At 36.9% G+C, this 21,336-nt stretch overlaps 1 protein-coding gene across 2 annotated transcripts in view; it reads left to right on the top strand.

Moving 5' to 3' along the window:
• RUFY2 (RUN and FYVE domain containing 2) overlaps positions 1–19,758 on the top strand; it is a 39,650-nt gene extending 19,892 nt beyond the window's left edge. The window contains exons 13-18 of one of the 2 annotated variants that reach the window (XM_054572698.1): positions 2,061–2,180; positions 10,614–10,743; positions 11,040–11,134; positions 15,265–15,313; positions 18,906–18,983; positions 19,077–19,758. In XM_054572698.1, the coding sequence (XP_054428673.1) occupies positions 2,061–2,180; positions 10,614–10,743; positions 11,040–11,134; positions 15,265–15,313; positions 18,906–18,983; positions 19,077–19,220 (616 nt within the window). In that variant the 3' untranslated portion in view covers positions 19,221–19,758. Of the gene's footprint in view, positions 1–438; positions 1,208–2,060; positions 2,181–10,613; positions 10,744–11,039; positions 11,135–15,264; positions 15,314–18,905; positions 18,984–19,076 lie in introns of those variants that run through there. The other variant, XM_054572699.1, reaches the window with a different exon arrangement.
• Positions 19,759–21,336: the final 1,578 nt, after the last annotated feature.

Raw genomic sequence — 21,336 nt, forward strand, 5'->3', positions numbered from 1 at the left:
TGGTGGAATTACCCCTGATTGATTTCCATGCATATTGATTGTCATATCCTTTGTCATTCACCATCTCTTTATCTGAAATCAGGCTTTCTGAGTTGACAGTTTAGTTCTGTTTCTTTGAGATAGGACCCTTAACCCAACCCAAGAAATGATTTTATTTAAATTAAATTGTTTTATATTGGCATTTTTCACTTTTATTGTTGGAAAATGTAATGTATTTCCATTGATCTGTCATGTTGGTGTCAACATATGTCTTACCATTGCTTTCTTTGAATCTACTTATGAAAAACATAACTATTAATGCTTTATTGACATGAATATTCTTTTATTGACATCCTCTTTCTTCTTTTTTCTTTTTTGTTTTCTTTATCCCCATTTTTACATTTTGGACATCTTTATTACCTTTTTCTGTCTTTGATTTCTGTCCATTCCATTATGAAGTGACAATGATTTGTTAACTCAAACTAGGACAATTGCAATGTCATTGGTGAAATGTGCCAGCAGTGACACTCAGGACCAGTACAAGCTGGTCAAAGATATATCTTTCTAAAAACCACTTGTATTTAAGTAGACTGAAAGACATTCAACAATTTTATAATATATTACATAGAAAAGAATTTATGCTATTAAGTCTTCTAAAAGGGTAGTAGGGACCCTGTACATTTCTTGATCAGCTGCTATGGTCGTACACTGCCGTAAAGCAGAGTGGGTGCACTTGGATTTCCTAACACACATCTCTCAAACCTTGTGCACCAGGGCTGATTTTGAGTATTGACCTTCAGAGGTCAGGATTTTCAAATGCAGTTTTATCTTTTTAGCTACTTTTTGATGGAAAATATGTAAATTGTTTAAAAATAAGTTAACCTTTGGCTTCACAATGTGTTGGCACAGATTTTTCTTTTACTCCATTGGTCCAATGTTTAAAATACTTTATAACCCAGATCGGCCATCATCTTGTGCTTTAGCACCTCAAGTTCAGTTCCCCTTAGCCATCTTCTATGATAGCACAACTTCAAGGCCTACCTCACTCTTTGTTTTTTTAGTTTCTATAACATTAGACAAAAGCTCCCCTCACCTTAATATTTCAAATTTAAATTTAGATTGAGAGACAACTTGAATGTTATTCTCTTTTCCTTGGAAGTGGCATTCATACTTCTGAAATATATGAGGGTTGCCCTGCTGGTATGGTTTTAAGGAAGAAAAGGAGAGGCCTTTTTTTTTTGTTAGCATAGTATAAGTTTATCTTAGGATTCCCTACAAGGAATTAATTTCACTTGAATACTTGGGAGGTGTTTTCTTATAAAAATATTGAAGTTAAATTTAATAAATCCTAGATGGCTGTAGGAGGCAGGGAGTGGAGGTAAGCACAGGGAGAAGCAATGACTTACAAATATGAATAGAAAAAGTGAAAATTACATATTTAGCACATTTTAAAAATTCAGTGACAGAATTCAAAGAACAAAAATAATCTAGAGAATGTTGCCAACTAATACTAAATTCTTTTAAATTTTAAAATGCACACACATACATACAGCTTTGGCATAATTTAGTAAATGCATAATGATCCTATAGGAAGGACTAGACTGTTACTTAAAGTAGTTGCAGGTCTTTGCTCTTGGCCTTGTTAGCACACTTGATTCCTGGCATACACATCCTAACATAACAATGCGGCTTCTTCACCTAGTATAGACATAAATACTATGCTTTTCATGGTTTTGTAAAACAGCAGTAACATACCTATTATACTTTGAAATTTGATTCATTATGCTCTATAAAAGTGGTAAAGGCTGTATTGCTTTGCATTATTAATTATGAACAAGAAATAAAACAAATTTGAAGATAGTATTCTGGGCATATTAAATGTTATATTGAAAAAAAAATCACAAAACAATTTCTAGACATTGTGTGGCTCTTTCACGTTTGAGTTTGTGAGTTTTCCCCCAAACTTTGTTTTCATTTAGAAATGTTTCTATTTCCCCATTTTTCTTTTATTTGTCTTCTTCACCCTTTTACACCCTAGTTCTAGCCTCAGTTTTACCCAAAGTTGATTTGAATTACACCAGATTGCAGCAAGCAGAGAAGGCGCAAATGGAAGCTGAAGATGAGGACAAGAAATATCTACAGGAATGGCAGAGTAAATCCGACAGTCTGCAGAAACAAATCTCTCAAAGGGAGAAACAGCTGTGAGTATTTCACTCTTGGAAAAAAAATACTTGTACTAACATAATGTCCATCCACCGCCCTTTCTTTTGTGCATATGTTAGAATACCTACATTTTAATTTATTTAAGGATGTTAGCTAGATGGTGGAGTTCTCCTTAAAAATAAAAACTTAGAAAACATGAGGGGGGGCACCAATTAAAAACTGGAATTATCTTCTGGAGGGTGGGCCCATTGTAGTACAGACCTCCCCTGCTCGGTGAGTGTTCTAGGAACTCATCTGTGCCAGTGCTCCAGCTGGTGTTGTGAGAGGCTGTGTTTGGCTTCAGTGAATTTTTTTGAAGATTCTTTCAGTGTGTTTGCTCATTTCATGATGGGTGATTTAGGAGCACACCTGCCCACACCACGCTGAGTGTTCAGCAGTTTTTGACCAAAAAACAGCATGACCCCCACGCCCCATCCTCGGTATTCCCCTGATTTCTCCCTGAGTAACATGTTTTGTTTCCCTGGATGGGAAAAGTCCTCAAAGGGAAATGTTTTGCTGATGTGAAAGAGGTGAAACAAATAATGGCAGAAGCACTAACTGGCATCAAAATCGATGAGTTCAAAAACTGTTTTGGGCAGTGGGAAAAGGTCGTGATAGCTGTATTGCATCAAATGGAGAGTACTTGGAAACTGACTGAAGTTTAAACATGAAAGAATACACAATTTTTATAAATAAATTCAGTTTTTTTCGGTCCCCCCCTCAAATCATTTATTTACGATTAAAACATATGTTTTTATTACCTTTATTGTTTATAGAACATTTTCAACTGTCTTGCTGACTTTTTGCTCAAGGAAAGTTTTATGCTTTCTTCTGCTGTTTAACATTAATCTGATAGCCATTATGTAACTTTAAGGAACATGTATTATCAAAGGACATGATGTTTTCTGAGAGCATTTTTATGAGTACTTCACATGATAGATCTGTATGTAGCCAACTAGGAAGGATGACAGCATGTGTCATTGAGTTGGGAAAAAAACCAAGTTACAGACAGTATGCTATGCTAAGTATGATCCTATTTTTTATAAAATTGAAATGGCCCTGCCCTGGCTGATGAGGCTCAGTGGATTGAGTGTCTGCCTGTGAACCAGCCCGTTACCAGTTTGATTCCTGGTTGGGGCACATGCCTGAGTTGCAGGCCAGGTTCCTGGTTGGGGACGTGTGAGAGGTAACCAATCTATGTATCTCTTGCACATGGATGTTTCTCTCCTTCTCTTTCTCCTTTCCTTCCCTTCTAAAATACAGAAATAAAATCTTTAAAAAAAATTAAAACTGGCCATAGAAAAGAGTTTAAAGAATAGAGATTCTGGGGAATGATTATCTCAGGAGCGTGATGGCAGGCTGACAGGGGTACTTTAATTTTTACTTTATAAACATCAGTGTTTTTCCTTAGTAATTAATGTGTCACTTTTGTTATTAAAAGAAAATAGAAAATAGTTATATGTTTAACAGATCATTAAACAAGACCACATGCCATATATGATGTATAATTTGCTAAGCTGTCTTTAGATCTGTTGGTTGAGGTGTTGCTAAGTTCTCTTTCCTTACTGATTTTCTGTCTAGTAGTTCCATCAATTATTTGAGAGAGGACTTGTAATTTCCAAACTGTAATTGTGGACTTAGGTATTTCTACTTTCAGTTCTATCATTTTTTTCTTTCTTATATTCTGAAGTTCTGTTGTTTAGTATCTGCGCAATTAGGATTGTTGGATCTTCCTAGTGAATTGACCTTTTTATCATTGTATAATGTGTCTCTTTGGTAACTTTCTTTGCTCTGAAGTCAACTTTATCAGAATTAGTGTAGCCACTTTTGCTTTCTTTTGATTAATGTTTTCCTGTAGTAAACAAAAGATTAATGTTTGCATTTTTCTATTTTTTTACTTTCAGCCTAATCTTTATAATTATAGTCGAAGTAAGTTTCTCATAGTTTGGTTTTTATCCATCCTGCTAGTCTCTCTTTTAAAGATGTAGTTAGCTCAATATATTTAGTGTAATTGTTGATATATTAGAGTTTAAGTCCGCTATTTTATGTTTTATTTTTGTTTCATTTTTCTGCCTTCCAATGGGTTACTTAACATTATTTAGAATTCCTTTTTGGTTTACCTGTAGTGTTATTGAGTGTGTTTCTTTGTGTAATTTTTTAATGTTTTCTGTACACGTTATGTTATATATTTGTAACTTTTCACAGTCTACTGGTATCAACATTTTATTACCTTTAGTAAAATGTGGATGCCTTACCCCCATTTTATACCCTCTCTCCTTTATAATATAATTTGCTTAAGTATTTCCTCTACATAAGTATATCAGACAGTGTTACAGTTCTTCAACTTTTAAACATAACCTAGAAACTTTTCTCTTTATAATTCTTTCTTCATTTCTGATGTTCCTAGTTTCCTTATTTGTATCCAAAAAACTTTCTTCAGCCATTCTTTGAGGGTAGCTCTGTTGACAACAAATTCTCATGTTTTTATTTACTTATTTTTTTTCCTCTGGAAACATCTTGATTTCACCTTCATTTCTGAAGGATATTTTCGGGATAGCCTTAGAATTCTGAGTTGACAGTTCTTTTTGTTCAGCATAAAAGTTTTATGCCACTTTCTTTTGGTCTTCATAGTTTTTGGTGAGAATTAGTCTTCTACTCTCAAGATTCGTTCTTAGAATTTATCCTTTTTGGGCTTTGAGTAGTTTCTTGAATCTTTAGGTTTATCTTTGTTAAATTTGGAAAATTTTGGGCTATTATTCATACATTTTGTAAGTTCCACTTGCTTTCTCCTCTCCTCTGAGACTCTGATAACATGAATGTTAGGTCTTTTCAAAAATAGCTTTACAGCTCCCTGACACCTTTTTAAAAAAATTTTTTTTCAGTCTGTTTTTCTCTGTTCAGATTGGGTAATTTCTGTTTTTCTATTTTGAAGTTTATTCATTCTTTTCTCATCATCTTCATTCTCCCAGTGATCCTACCCAGTGAAATTATTGTATGTTCCAGTTCTAAGACTTATATTTGACTCTGTATTTCTTCCTTCCTTCACCTTTTTCTTTCTTTTTCTCTCTCTCTCTCTCTTTTTTTTTTTTTTTTGCTAGAACTTAGTACTTTTTCATTTGTTTCAAGAATGTTCTTAATTGATCATGGGAATATTTTTATAATAGCTGTTTTAAAATTCTCATCAAACAGGAACTATCTAACATGTTGGCATGTCCGTTTTTTCTCATCAAAGTTGAGATTTTTCTTCTGGATCTTGGCATTGTTACCAGACAGCCTCATGCTGTTCCAGAACAGACAGTGCAGTCCTACCACTCGCCACCCATAGGCAGAAACTCTGGAGACAGAGTCCTAGGGAAAGAAAAAGGGAATCCTTTATTTAAAGTATACACAGCTTGACATAAAGCCAGGTTTCTGCCTCAAAGCCTGTTTCTTTTAAAATGCCTCAGAGAAAACCACCCTGCCACCCTCTGCCAACTCAGGTCAATGTTGCGCCAGGAACCTCTCCTCCCCCAAAGTAGCATCCTTTGCATCCTTTGGAGTCCGTGCATCCAGGCATCCTACCCCAGGCACTGTCCTGTGGGGGTCTGCTAAGCCCCATGCCACTTGCAGTGGGTTCCAGGCCCTGCCTGGGCTGGAGTGGGCAGAGCAGCAGCTGTGGCAGTAACTGCCATTGTTGGGGCCACCACTGGAGGAACACAAGGATGGCAGGCAGGCAGGTGGCTGCCGTGGCACAGCTTCCAGGCAGTAGGCCACTGACCCGCAGGGGAGGGGCACAAGGCCTTCCGCTGACAGGCCCACTCTGGAGGTGAGCAGGTGGCTGCTGCTGATGGAGGTCCCTGTTAGAGGAGTGGGCAGATGGGAGACTGCAGCTGATAGCCCCAGCCTAGGAGCGCATGAGCGGCGGGTGTGGGTGGCCACCACGGATGGCTTCCCAGGGTTTCTTGTAAGGAGGAGGGGTGCAGGGCTTGCTGCCTACCCTCATTCCCCCGCAACCACCCCCCCGTCCCCGCACCCCCTCCAGCCTCCTCCCCTCTTACCAGCCCAGCTGCTGCAGCACCCCTGAGCAGGGAGGTCCTGGAGTGCTGGGGGAGGGGTGCTGGGTATGCTCAGAGACAACACAGTTTCCCCAAGGCCTGCCTGTTCAGGAGCCTGAGCCCCGGGGCACCTGCAGCCAGCTAGAGGAGGGGAGAGCAGAAGCACATGTTTCTGGTGCTCCATATTTAAAAGCCACCCCCATAACCCTCAGTGCTGTGGGAATAGGTGGGAGTATATGTATCCCTTCCATTGAGTTCCCTCTTTAGCTGCCATGTCAGCCCTTAGCGCTGCTTTTCTGTTGAGTCATGTGTGCTTTGTCCTGGTTGTCCCAGAGTGATGGATACACGTGTGGACTTTGGTGCTCTTCCGCCACTTCCCCATTTTGGGGGTGGGGTGGGGTAGGGAAATTCCCTCCCCTCTTAACAGTATGTCAAGTGTTTTTCTATTACGTTCTGAACATTTAGGAAATTATGAGACTGCATCTTATTTAAATCTTGTTTTATCAGTCCTCCACTGAAACCACACCTGCTGGGCAATGTGGACGTTGACCCTTTATACTAAGTGGGGGTAGAAGCTCAGGACCATTCTGGATGAGAGGGAGAGGGGTACCTAACTACAGGCAGGAGTTGAAATTTATACTTTCCACTCAGTCTCCGCTGACACTGTGGAGAGAGGGGGCCAGGGGAAGACTCCATTGGTCTCTGCTGATACCATCCTGGAGGGGATAGGGAGAGTTACCTGTTGCCACAGCACAGGGGTAGAAATTTAAGCTCCCCACGGGGCTTTCGCTGACACTGTGGGAAGGGTAAGCAATACTTTGTTACTGATTCATGGGAATGAAAGTGCAGGCTCCTCATGTGGTCTCCACCAGTACCACAGGGGTAGAGCAGGAGAGACACCTCATCACTGCTGGGTGTTGGTGAAAGTTCTGCTTCTCCTTTTGGCCTTCTCTAATACCACCACAGTGGGAGTTGAAAGGGACACCTCATATTGCCTGGTGAGGATGGAAATTTAGGTTCCCTGCTTGTCCTTTGCTGACAGTGGTCAAGGGTCCTGTGTTTTTTTCTTCTGGTGTTTTGCTGGAATAGGGCATTTATTGTCAAAAAGGTGTTTTGTTTGTTTTTTTTAAATCAAGCTAGGCTCCCTCTTCCCAGCTCTCTGGCATGGGAGAGCAGGCCTTTCTTGGGGCTTTTTTTTGTTTGTGCCCACTGGTGTTTGTGGGCTGCAGGTAGCTTTAATACGAAGCCTGAGTTATATAGGAAGCAAAAAGAAACCTCAGGTAACTTGTCACCATGTTATCCCTTGAGTCCTGGGGGTTTTTTGCTGGTCTGCCACATTCTTTTCCCATTTCAGAATCTTATGTTTGTTTATATATAATGTCTAGGGTTTATAACTGTACTTAGTGGAGGACATATGTTTACTACGTCTTGTCCAGAACCAGAATTCTAAGTTCCTTTAATAAGGCAGGGAATATAACATTGGTTGAAAACATGTATCATTTGTATATTGTGAAACTAAAACCCACCCCGCAAAACAAAAATACTCAGCAAGCATTTTCTCTTAATTTTAAGATTTTCATGAAAGGACTGCCAGCACTTTCAGGGTTCTCTTGGCAACAAAAATCACAAGGGACATTTAAGTCAACAAGTTTATTAGTGATGCCAGGGTTTTGTTGTTGAAGTCCCTATGCCTTGCCAAATGAAAAACAAGAAAAGCCAGACTGGGGACATTTTGTCAGTCAGCAGAATATCATCTTGAAACCCTGGCACTCTGTGTTACTGAATTTCTTTTCTGGAGCTTAACAGACCTGTAGGTAAGACAAATCTGATCATTCTTCTGCAGTGACGCAACTGTTTGATCCCTGCCCAAAGGATGACCTAAATCACGCTACAGCTCTTTTCCCGTAGGACTAACCTCCTCAATAAAACATAGGTATAAGCTGCAGATTGAAGATGTTTGTCTGCTCGAAACCATGGAAGTAATTTTGTCCCTCAGTTGGTGTGATTTTGGAGAGCATGAATGCAGTAACAATTTGGAGATCAGGAAAGATCCCCGATTATTCAGAAAAAATTGGAACCATTACTATAGAAATGGGCTGTTGGGACTTTTTTTTTCCAACATTGTGATAAATATGCTTATTTTTATCTTACATTTTATTGATGTTATATAGGTACTGTTTTTTAAAAAGAGTATCATGCTACATGCTCTTTAATCTCTTGTTTATTGTATTTACTATATCATGGACATTGTATCATATCAATAAATACAGGTCTACACTAGCATATCACAGTTAACCTAAATGAATCTTTTGCCTGGAATATTGTGCTTTATTGTTTGAGTTAGCATATCTTTGACTACAAATCACAGATTGTGTTTCTTCATTTTGTGAATTGCCAGTTTATATCTATTTTTCTCTTTATGGTGTTCACCTTTTTTCCCCCCTAAGAGCTCTTTATGTATTTACTCTGGGTTTTTCACATATAGTGAAAATGTTTTCTGAAGTTCATTGTTAATTTTTAAACATTGTACATAGTGGATTTTATTATTATTTTTTAAATCCTCACTGGAGGACATTCTTAATTGATTTTAAAGAGGGGAAGGGAGGGAAAAAGAGGGAGAGAAACATTAATGTGAGAGAGAAACATCAATTGTTGCCTTTTGTACACTCCCCAACCAGACTGAACCCGCAACCTAGGCATGTGCCCCAGCTGGGAATTAAACCTGCGATATTTTGGTTTGCAGGTTGACGCCCAACCAACTAAGCCACACAGACCAAGGCCATAGTGGTTTTTTAAATTACAAATTTATAACTTTTATATGGTTATATCTCTCCTTTTTTAATGATTTTCTGATTTTGGTGGTCAATATATGTTCTGAGAATGTATTTAGAGTAACAAAAACACACCTTTTTATTTGCTTTTGCACTAAGTTTTTAAAAAAATTTTTTGAGTGTATGTTTATTAAAGCTGGGGTCAGTGAAACAGGAAGAGCTTAGGAGAGAAGAAACAACAGGAAGGAGCCTAGGCAGGGCTGTTTTGGCTCCCTAGAAAGGTTACAGGAAAGTGAGCCACGCAGAGCTGGGTGGATGCACTGAGAAGCAAAAGTCACAGTGACAGAAGTGAGCTGAGGCGGGGCTCACTAAAAAGTCAGGGAAAAAGGGGCCTTGGAGACAGGGTCAGGGGGTCAGCCTAGGATGAGCTGCTGCTGCCCACTGCTCCCCTGGTTGCAAGTCTCGTGGGGACCCTTACAGTTTAGGAGCCACACACCTGAGAGGGAAGATGCCTGGGAGTGCTGGGTGGGGGTGTGTAGTTTTCTTTCTCATTCTGGATGATAACCAAGGCATTTTGTAATGTGGTTACTTCAGTGTTAGTAACATTATACCTGTCCCTTTGTATTCCTTTTAAAATTGTAGTAAAATAGTATTTATAAACAATTTGTAAATTCTATTTTGAGGTATTCTCATCAACTCAAATTACAAAACCTGAAATCTATTTCATTAAGAAAGAATGTGGCTGTAAATGGAAATGCTAACTTTAATGAGGAAACAAAAGTAATAAAAATATTAACACAAAGTGTTAATATAATGTAATATTCTCAGTATTATATCTTGCAGTTAAAATGTAAAGTATTAGAAACTGCAGCATTATTATTGTATACCTTTCCTGTTATACCTACTTATGAGCAATAATTATAGAAATGATTTTTTTTTTGTCATCCTAAAATGTAGGAATTTCACTACTTTTGTTTTGTCAGCTAGCATCTGTTGTTAGAATGTTGAAGTGTAGTGCTCGCAAATGTGAACTGGTATTTCCAGGCAGTTTGGATTCCCCTCAGTGTCTCCTTAGACTTTATCTATCTTGTAATAATAGCTCAGCTTCCAACAGTAATCTGAAAAGTAGCTCTTTGCACCAGAGCTGATTTTTCTGTTACTGATGTTAAATTGATTCAGTGGGTGCTGTAATTTTTATATCAGAACAGTACTTTTCATTAGTTTGTTTTAAAATTTTCCACATAGCACAAAAATGTAAATAATTAAACCCCCACATTTCTCTCACACTATATGCAACTGGTATTATTACAGCTGCAACCAATTGTAATAGTAGAGTGTGGCCTTCCAGGCATTTTCTATGCTTATACAGCATTTATATATGCAGCATTAATAAATGACAAATCATTGTTTAGCAAGGAGTTTTGTGGTTGGCAAATAAACTGGTACTTTGGGATCAGAAAAGCCTGTGCTGCTGAATTTACCAAAAAATACCCACGCAAGAAAATATCTGAAGAAATGAATTATAAAGGCAAAAATTAGCAACCAAAAAGATGCTCTTTTTAAAGACTATATGCAACTCTCATGTAAACAGTAGTACTGAGCTTCTGTTTATTGTTTGTCATTCAAGGGTGCAACTGGAAACTGATTTGAAGATCGAGAAGGAATGGAGGCAGACTTTGCAGGAAGATCTTCAAAAGGAGAAAGATACCTTATCTCATCTTAGAAATGAGACTCAACAAATCATTAATCTTAAAAAAGTAAATGGTGGTAAAACTTCTAAAATTACATTTTGATAAAAGAGAATCAAATCATAATTTACATTTACACCAAGGAAATAACATACTAATGATCTTTAAAAATAACAGCAAAGATAGTACATGAGTGGGAAGTAGTTGATAATTGATAGAGCAGTTATGAAAGAGCTTTGGACTTACATTTCTGTTTTTTATAAAAAGCTAAAGGATTTGTATTCCTAATTAATGGTATGTATGTAATGTGAAGTTTCTCATTTCTTGCTTATGAATTATATTTTCTGTCTTTTATTGTTTTGAAGGAGTTCCTTAACCTCCAGGATGAAAATCAGCAGCTGAAAAAAACGTATCACGAACAGGAGCAAGCTCTTCAAGAACTTGGCAACAAACTTAGCGAGTAATTTCTTTTTTTTCCTTCAGCTAAATAGTCATTGACTTTTATGAAGGTATGAGGGTGCCAAGCCAAATAGGCAGAAAAGTTTAAATATAGAAAAGAAAGATATGAACTATTAAAAACAAGACCAGACTTAATAGATAGAGAGCAGGATGGCAGCTATCGGCAGGGCGGGTGGTGTGGGGTAGAGGGTGAGGGGATCATGCAAACAGGAAAAAGGGCTCATGGACCTGGACAGCAGTGTGTTGGTTGCAGAAGGGAGGGAGCATAGGGGGATATGAGGTAATGAAAAAATACAATAAAAAACAAAAACTTTAAAGATTAACAAATAAGACTGTAGGTTGGAGTGATTTTATTAAAAGTTTTCACTGTATTAGATCTTAGTTCTAAGTATTTTCTTATGACATGAAAGCTAAGACTGTTAATTCCTTCCAATCAGAATATTCAGGAGTTAATATATTTTTCTCAGAGCAACAGAAGCTAGCTTTTTCAGAGTGTTCTGAGAAGGACCCAACATTGTGAGAAGTGAAGGGTGTAAGTTCATAGTGTCTTTGGTTGGTTCTGTTGCAGTGAAGTGTTGGGTTCCTATGAAGACAAGAAAGAAATGGTGTTCTGCCTCACATATTCCTCCTTGTTCCATAGTCTGTTTTGCCAAGGATGGGATTCCGTGAAGAAGTCTTGAGACCAATTTCCTAGGCCAGAGGAAAGAGTAGTTTACTAAAACCACAAAAGGAAATATCAGCTATCAAAAAGATAACAGTTTTTACTTCTATAAATTCAAAGAACATTTGCATTGCAATTCCTCTAAGCAAGGTTTCAATTTTAATTTGGCATCCCTATATGGACCACTTTGAGCCAGACCCTGTGCTAAGTGCTCATTACCTTGTTTCCCATTTATTCATTTTACTTGTTGAGCTTTTGCTTTGGGCCAGGCACTATTCTAAATGCTAGGGGCCCAGTAGTGAATAATCCCCACAACAAAAAAATAGATTTACATTTATTAAGATCATAGAGGTTTAATATTAAAATAGATTAGAATAGTAAAAGAAGGAGTATGTATTACTTTTTGCTTATCTCTCATTCAATACTAGAGATTTTATAGTTGTATTAAAAGCATGATCTTTCGGCTGTCCAGATAGCTGAATTCAGACTTTTGATTTTTAACTTTAGCCTGGTTCATTGTTTCTCAAAGTTTAGTTTGCATGAAAATTACTGCTCAAGGTCAGATATACCTAACAATCTATACTGAACTTTATGGACTACTTAAGGAATTCTCAAGGGTTATTTTGACTACTAAATTTTTCCCTTGTAAACTGACTACATACCTAATACCTATGTAACTCCATTGTATGAAATGTTTTTCTGAAGGTTGTGGGTTTTTTTACTTAAGAATATGTGTTCGAGGTTTTTCCATATCAGTACATAAAGATACTCCTTAGGATGAACGTGCTATCATTAAAGTGTTCCTAATTTAAAAAGAAAAAACTATAATTTTTTAAATAACTAGTACTGCTGTGAATATTCTTGTTAAGTGTATGTTGATATATCTAGATATACTTTAATGAGTATATTTGAAAAGTAAGTGCCCAGAGGTGATTGCTGGGCCAAACAGAATGTGCTTTAAAACTTTTTTGATTGTGCCAGTTTACCCTCCACCTCCAATGTTAGACCCCCTCCAGATGTAGGGAAGAATGTCTCTTTTTGCCATTCTGATGATTAAAAATATCGATTTATATTTCTTTAACTATGAGCAGGGTTGACATCTATATTTGTGTTCTATTTGCACTTGCAGTTTATTTCCTGAAAACTGCCTGCTCCTGTACTTTGTATATTTTTTGGGTTGAATTGCTCATCTTTTTCTAACGGGGCCTTTGTAAATTAATTGTTATGCAGTGTAAATCTTTTTTACCCTAGTGTGTCATTTGTTTTTGCACTTCATTTATGATGTATGTTTTTTCCTTGCTAATGTTTGAATTCTTTTTTAAACATTTTTAAAAATTTATTGATTTGAGAGAGAGAGGAAGGGGCGGAGAGAAAGAGGAGAGAGAGAAACATCAGTTTTTTGTTCCACTTATTTTATTTATACACCCATTGGTTGATTCTTTTTTTAAAAGAAAGCTTTTATTTATTTATTTTTAGAAAGGGGGAAAGGAGGGAGAAAGAGAGGTAGAGAAACATTGATGCGAGAGAGAAATGTCAACAGGCTGCCTCTCTCACACCCACACCTGGGGACCTGGCCAGCAACCCAGGCATGTGCCCTGACTGGGAATCAAACAAGCGACCTTTTGGTTCACAGGCCGGGCTTAGTCAACTGAGCCACACCAACCAGGGCAAGAATAGTTTTTAGATTTATCATTCCAGATTTGCCTTTTTAACTTATGACTAAATTTAAAAATTAGTGTTCATTAATGTGATTCACAGGAATTAGTATCCCTCTACCATTCACCAACTGTGTGACTTAGGGTCATTCATTGCCTTCTTAATCCCATTTCTCTATTTGAAAACTAGAGTTATAAAATTCCTGCAGTTCTTTTTCTGATTAACTGAAACTAAGTATGTGAAAGCACCTAGCACAGTGCCTTTTCCTCATAGCAGCCAGAATATCAGTTGTTTTGTCTATAAGATGAGCAGGTTGGATCTGAAAATTACTCTTCCATGCTTACATTTTGAACTTGCAATTTTAAATATAAAGGATTAATTTTAATTAGAAAATATTTTTAATAATGCCATATTTGACTCTTCATTTCTTATTTAAGGATCCTTAAGAGAGAATTTTTGATAGAATTTTTAAAGGTTTTAAATGTTTTTCTTCTAAATAAATTTTAATAGTAGATAGACTTTCTGATTGAGGATTAAAGAAATGAAATAAACTTGAACTATTCATATTTGAACAAAACATGGAGCAAACAAAATATTAGGTTGGAATATTCAAAGAAGAGAATCTAATTTATCTGTGTTATAATGATAGTTTTAAAATACATTAAAGATGATAAACAGCTTCTCCCTTATCCTCACCAAGGGTTAAATGCCAACAAGAATAATTTTTAGTTTAGAAAAAAATTACTAGGACTCTCAAAATATAGTATTCTTTGAATGCTATTTTTTGTATAAATAAACTTTTATAGTTTTTTCCCCTCAATGTCAGGGCTTTCAGGATTCTCAGGGACTAGTTATAGATGTTTTCCTATAGTGTCACAATTGATTGTGTCACATTTATTATATTCTCATGTTTCAGGGTATACTTGTGATTATATAATATAATGATGTGGCAGATACTTAGTAAGTGAGTAGTCCTGAGCTTTTCAGGTTATATTGTTAAGTGAAAAGGGCTCGTTATAGAAAATTGTCAATAATGATTCCATTTAAAATACACGCACACTCGTCAACATGTAGAGATTATCATCTCTGGGAAGTAGGATCACAGGTAATTACATATTACTATTTATAATCTGCATGTCCATTAACATTTATTTTCAGAAGAAAAAGTATTAAAACTGAAACTCATAGACACAGACAGCAGTATGGTGGTTATCAGAAGGAATGGGGTGGGGGGTCGTAAGGAGTAAAGGGGGCCAAATACATGGTGACGAAGATGATTTCACTTTGGGTGGTGGGCACAGAATGCAATATGCAGATCCATGCATCATAGAAATGTGCACTTGAAACCTATATGATCTTAGTAACCAATGTCACCCCAATAAATTTAAAAGAAAAAGTATTATTACTATATCCTTAATTTTTCCACTTTTTGCATCGGTTAAACAAATAATATGCATGATGGTAGCGTGTTGCCTTTGGGGTCACACTAGACCAGGGTTTGAATCCTGGCTTCCACAGTTACCACCTCTGTGACCTGTTAAAAGTGACTAAACCTCCTCAGAACTCACTGTCTTCATCGTGAAAGTAGGCTTTTTGAAGATTAAATGAGATTATGCACGAAAGGTTATAGCATGTCTGGCATACCATAAATGATAGCTATTATTAATATTGTCATAACCACATGAAAATATTCTTTAAAAAACAATTTTAATCTTTTACATATTATGTAAAAGCAGTACCTTTCTAATGAATTACTAGATGTTCTATGTTTAAATATATGTACTGAAATTCAGAACTATTTGTAATTTTTTTAGATCAAAACTTAAAATCGAAGATATAAAAGAAGCCAACAAAGCATTGCAGGTGAGTAGAACGTGTTTTTCTCAAGTAGGAAGACACAGATATATGTGAAAGTCTTCAGTAGAAGGTAGAGCCCTATTTAAAACTTACTATTGAGTCCCAGGATTTTAGAGGCAAAAACGCTGAATGGGGAGCCTGGGTGATGCAGATCCAGTTCACTTTGTCCGCTTTCCTATAAAGTGTGGCATGATGAATGGAATTACCTTTGAATTGGAGAATCCTTGAGTTCCTGTGCTAGTCTATTACTTTCTAATTTTTACACCTTCAGTAAGTCACATATCTTCATTGTTTCCGTTTCTGAAATGGGCTTATGATTGTGCATGTGGTTGCTTTGAATATTGGGTAGGTTAAAAGATATGAAAGTCATTGATACAATTTATCGGTATATGGTTCTGAATGTGCCTGGATGCAAGAATCCCTTCTATAGCATAGGAGAAAATATAGTGTCGGAGTACTTCAGTGACAGATGGCTGCTTCTTACACAAGCTACCCATTTAAAAATTTTTATTTATTTATTTTTAGGGAGAGGGGAAGGGATTGAGAAAGGGAGAGAAACATCCATGTGTGAGAGATACATCGATCAGTTACCTCTCATGTGCCCACAACTGGGGACCTGGCTGACAACCCAGGCATGTTCCCTGACTGGGAATCAAACCGGTGACCTTTTGGTTCCCAGGATGGCACTCAGTCCACTGAGCCACACCAGCCAGGGCCCCATTTTGTTTTTTATGAAAGTGTTACAGTAGAATAATTAAAAAAAAAAATAGTGCTAGAAACAAATAATGGTAGCAGTTTCTTGTTCATCTTCTTGTCCCTTATCCACCTTAGTTCCTGCCACCTGAGGGGGGCTACTTTCAATTCTTTTGTTTCTTTGGACATTTATCCACCTATTTGTAGATGATATGCAGTATATACTGTTTGCTCTTAATTTATTTAAGACCTATTTTAGACCTATCTATTACCTGGTTAATGTGCTGGATGAGTTTTGCTAGCTTTCAAAAGTTTTTTTGTGGAATTCATTTAATGTATATTCTTTATTATGACTATTTAAGTATTGTTCTTTGTTGGGCCAAGTAGTATATTGTAATTATATTTTCTTTCTTTAACTACTTTTATTTCATCTGGAGTTAATTGCCTTTTTCTTTTTAAATTCAGCTGTATTTAAACATCATTTTAATATCTCTATAAAATACTTCTTGATAAGAATTTTGCATGTGGTACCCTTTTAAAAATAGCACCATTTTATCCAGTAATATGTTAGTTGTTTTTTTCCTTCCTTCTTGGAGTTCTCTGCTTTCCTCTGCCCCTGTCTTGTCTGGTCACCCCTGCCCTGACACTCCCCTTTGCTGCCATTCTCCGAGTTCCCTTTACTGTTTTCATACAGTGGAGACCCGCAACCCCAGAACTTCTTTCTTGGTTTACTCCCCTGTTTTGGTCAGTGCATCCTTCGGTAGCTTCCTGTAAAGTGGTGAACAAAGATAAGTATTTTAAGAATTTGCACATCTATATATTCCTTTATTTTGCTCTCACTGTAAAAAAATTTTTTTTAAAGATTTATTTTTAGAGAGAGGGGAAGGGAAGGAGAAAGGGATAGAAACGTCAATGTGTGGTTGCCTCTCACTCAGTCCACTGAGCCACACCAGCCAGGGCTGCTCTCACTTCTTAAGGAGATCGGCAGGGGTGTTTGCCTAACTGTCACTATTTAAATTCTCTGAAATTTTTTTCACTGTTAAAGATATCATACAGTACAGCTTTGAAATGCTGGCATACTCTTTGCTTTAGCTTATAAAATAGAACACGTGTGCTCCAATTGCATTCTTCTCCCTATAGTAACAATCTTGCTATTCTGTATGACTAATTGTTGTTTTTTAGTTTTATCATTCATGTCTATCTTTAACAAATTACCTAGATTTCCATATTTTCATATGTATGAAAGTAGATTTACATGTGACATGCTTGCTTTTTTTTTTTGACCAGCTGTTAGGTCTGGAACAGCTGTCCTATAGTTTACCACATGTTGGATTTTATGATTACTTGCTCATAGTAGTCTTAAACTGGTTCTTCTGTGCCCTTACTGCCTGTAAACTGGACGTTAAATCTAGTCTTATGCAACCTGCATTGAAACTTACTTCCGCTACCGTATTTTTAACATTTAGTAGGCTCCTATTTGCTCACTTTTCCTTTTAAAAATAGTACCCTGTTTTATCTCTCAGGATATTCATTTTTTCTTTAAAATTTTCTTTTGCTATTGCCATTCTGTATTTCTTCTGAGTTTGTTTCTTTGAGGTAGCTCAGGCCCAGGTCATTCCTCAAATGTTGAGTAATCCCCCAATTTCAGTAAGACACAACCAACCTTGGATGCCGTGTGTGTGAGACTGTTGGGTGGATTAGGGTGGGTTGTTATAGATGGATAGGCTTCAGCATAGAGAAATCTGTTGCTAGTTAATAGATTTCTAGTTGCTAGTTGGGTACCCTCTCCACATAAATGGTAGTATCAATAGGACTTTTCTCTGGGGCAGTTGAGTTTCTCCAGAAGACGATCCTCTAATATCCTGTCTTGTGGTGGTGGTGGTGGTAGGGGGTGGGGGGTGTTCTGAGTTTAGGTTGGGTAACTGACATTCTGGAAGAGAGGGGAAGGGAAGAAGAAAGAGGGAGGAACATCAATGTGCAAGAGAAACATTGATTGGTTGCCTCTCACACGCCCCCAGTTGGGGACCGGGGCCCAGCCCAAGCTTGTGCCCACACTGGGAATTGAACTGAACTGGCCACCCTTCAGTTTGCAGGCTGGCACCTGATCCACTGAGCTACAACAGCCAGGGCCAGGCTCTTTTTAAAAGGAACATGTGATGAGATCAGAAGCATTGAGGTTTCTTCCTTCTACCCCAGTCTTTTCATTATAAAACTGGCACCATCTATACAAAGTTGCTTTTATAGCGGGGGGGGGGGGGGGGGGGATGCTCTTTCTAGCCAAGATCTTGGTGGTTTATGAATGGATCAAGTTAGAAATTTCAGATACCAAGTTAACTCCCACCTTAAGACTACTAAAGTTTACACAGTAGCTATTAAATGTGTGATTACAGAACCTGAGGGAAATCAATGGCCATGTAAAACTGAATTTAATGTGGTCCTAATGAACTCAAACATCCTATTTCCAAATTCTAAGTTTTATGGGATTACTGTGTATAAAGTATATATGATGCCAAAGTCAAATGCATTTCAGTGAAAATTTATCCTTAAGTGTTGCTGGACTAGATAATATTTAAGGTTCTTTCCTTAAAGAAACTCCCATCAGTAATAGTTTTAAATAAACTTTTTATCATGAAAATATTCGAACATATATAGTTGTAGAGAGTAAAACAAACCATTACCTAGTTTTAGTATTTACCAATATATGGCCAATCTTGTTTTATGTACAACCCACATCCCTTCTCCCTCATTATGATGAAGCAAAGTTCACACAATTAACCTACAACTCTCTCTCTCAAAGGACTCATTTTTGATTCTTTGTATAAATTCCTGTAAAATGTCTTTGGTGGAAAATGTTTAATTTTTAGTTACCAATTTGAGCATTAATAGTTACTTTTTCTCCTACTAGGGACTGGTCTGGTTGAAAGACAAAGAAGCGACACATTGTAAGCTTTGTGAAAAGGAATTCTCACTCTCTAAGAGAAAGGTAAAGGAAATATAAAAGCGAGTCCAAAAGTTTTGGTGCAAATATGCTTTTAACTTTACTCGTTTTTTTCTTTTTTCCCCCTCAAATGAATAGCACCACTGTAGAAACTGTGGAGAAATTTTCTGTAACGCTTGCTCTGACAACGAACTGCCTTTGCCTTCTTCACCAAAGCCAGTACGGGTTTGTGATTCCTGTCACGCGTTGCTGATTCAGAGATGCTCATCTAATTTGCCGTAAGACTCCAGAACTGAATCTTCCTTGTATGAAAGTACCTGTGATGAATGTTATGTAGGAACATGTGCACAACATAATCAGACAGCCTTCTGAAGCAACTTTCAGACAATACTAGTACCAGTTTTGTTTCACATTTCAATTCATGGGAATTAAATTGTATAATTTGGTATTTCCTTCCCACTATTATTCAAAAAGAATTTTCAACAGGGCATGCTTTAAAAGAACTTTAACCAAATTCCTAATTCATGTAATTATCACATAACTCTTAATGACATTGAAAGGCCAGATAGCATAGCTAATACACATCTGCCTTATTTTATAAAGGCCTTCTTAAAAATAGGGCTTCAGATTGTTTTATTCTCCAAGTTGTCGAGTTTATATTTGATGGTGCCTCTAAGTTTTCTTAATGCACTTTAAAGCTTCATGGGTCTCAGAGCAAGACTGGAAACATGTACAACTTTTTACAAGTGTTTATACTCCCAATTCAACAGGTTTTCCATTAGCTTGGTAAGATGTCATCTGTATTTATTTGACCCTTTCCCCCTCCCTTCCTTTGCCTACTTTGCATTAAGGCAGGCCAATGTTTTATCCTATAAAATTTCTTTTGGTCTTCCTCCTCTCTAAAATCAATGTTGTAGTTGCTGATATCCTTTGGATACAGTGGGTTAAAGAGGTTATTTTGAAACAAGTTAAACCATCATCCTTTACCGTGTTACTTGCAGATCTAGTTAACTTTTAAGCATTACATTGCAGTGGTCCACTACTGCAGTATATAGAGTAAAAAATTCTCCATAAATTGAGCACCTCTACGCCAGGGCCAGTTAACAAATGGTCAACCCCGCCACAAAATAACACTTTAACCATTTATAAGCATGAGAGTGAATAAACACTAACCTTGTTACATTGCTTATAGCATATCAAGGATTTAATCTGTAAAGTAAGATACCATTGTACAGTCGCTTGAGTATTACTAGGGAACCTACATTTTTAAAAAAATTAGTATCAGACATGCACTTTATGCCTATGAACCTTTCAAACAATGTCATGTTAGGATAACCTTACATTATTCCTAAAAGCAATTATATGTAGTGAATTTAATCATGACCACCCCCTGCCCCCTACGATGGGGTTACTTACTCTGCAGGATCATTTCCTCAGAGTACTTACTTTCATTAAGCTCAAAAATTATTTTTCTAAATTGCCCAAGTGTGAAACTAGTATTTTACTCAAAGATTTTCTCCATAACTCAGTTTGAGGTCTTCAGTTGGAGCTGACAGATTTTTAGGTGGTCTTTCTTGCTCTGATAGAAATGTCCTCAAGAGATAAATTATATTCTTGAAAACTGTTTTGTATATTGATGGGATGGATTAACATTTTTATGATTGCTGAAAATGCGATTAAGCAAAAAGGAGAATTTTCAAATAGGTGTTTTTTATTACTGTGCATAGAACAAATTTTTAAATGTGATTCCTGCTTAAATTCCAAAGCTGTTTAATCATGGTTTTTAGTGTGTTCCCCCCCCCCCCCGCCCAAATTCTTTCCCATTTAAAACTGATGTATTACCATTGATTTGGGGTTTTTGTAGGCAAGCTTTTATGACAGCAATACAACTTGCTCTATTCAGTTTGGCTCTTTTATAAAAACCATTCGTACTAATTTTGAAATTTATGTTACAAACTTTGAATTTGTACTTTGTGGTTGTGAACCTACTTTTACTTTTCAAGTTAATATCTGCTCTCACAGAAAATATTTATCTTAGTAAACTTCACATAGCATTCCCTCATCTAGCTAGTACTAACACAATAATGCTATCATGGTGCCAAGAAATTGTGATTGTAATTCTTCTACCCTGTAATGTTTTAAAATAAAATGTGAATTTTATAAACCAAAAATTGGAAAACGTAGCCTGCTTTAGAAGGACAACTTTCACTGATAACATTTTATATTTTCACTGCTTCAAGATTTTAATAAAGTACTCCTGGGAAAATAAAAGCACACGTGATCTCTAAAAAAGTATAAGTGGACCCTGGCTGGTGGGGCTCAGCTGGTTGGAGTATCATCCCAAAGATCTAAATAAAGGTCATGGGTTCAATGGGTTCAATTCCAGGTCAGAGCATGT

The sequence above is a fragment of the Pteronotus mesoamericanus genome, unplaced genomic scaffold (assembly GCF_021234165.1).
Source record: "Pteronotus mesoamericanus isolate MK-2021 breed Mesoamerican mustached bat unplaced genomic scaffold, CSHL_Meso_final contig_24, whole genome shotgun sequence".
Classification (NCBI taxonomy): domain Eukaryota; kingdom Metazoa; phylum Chordata; class Mammalia; order Chiroptera; family Mormoopidae; genus Pteronotus; species Pteronotus mesoamericanus.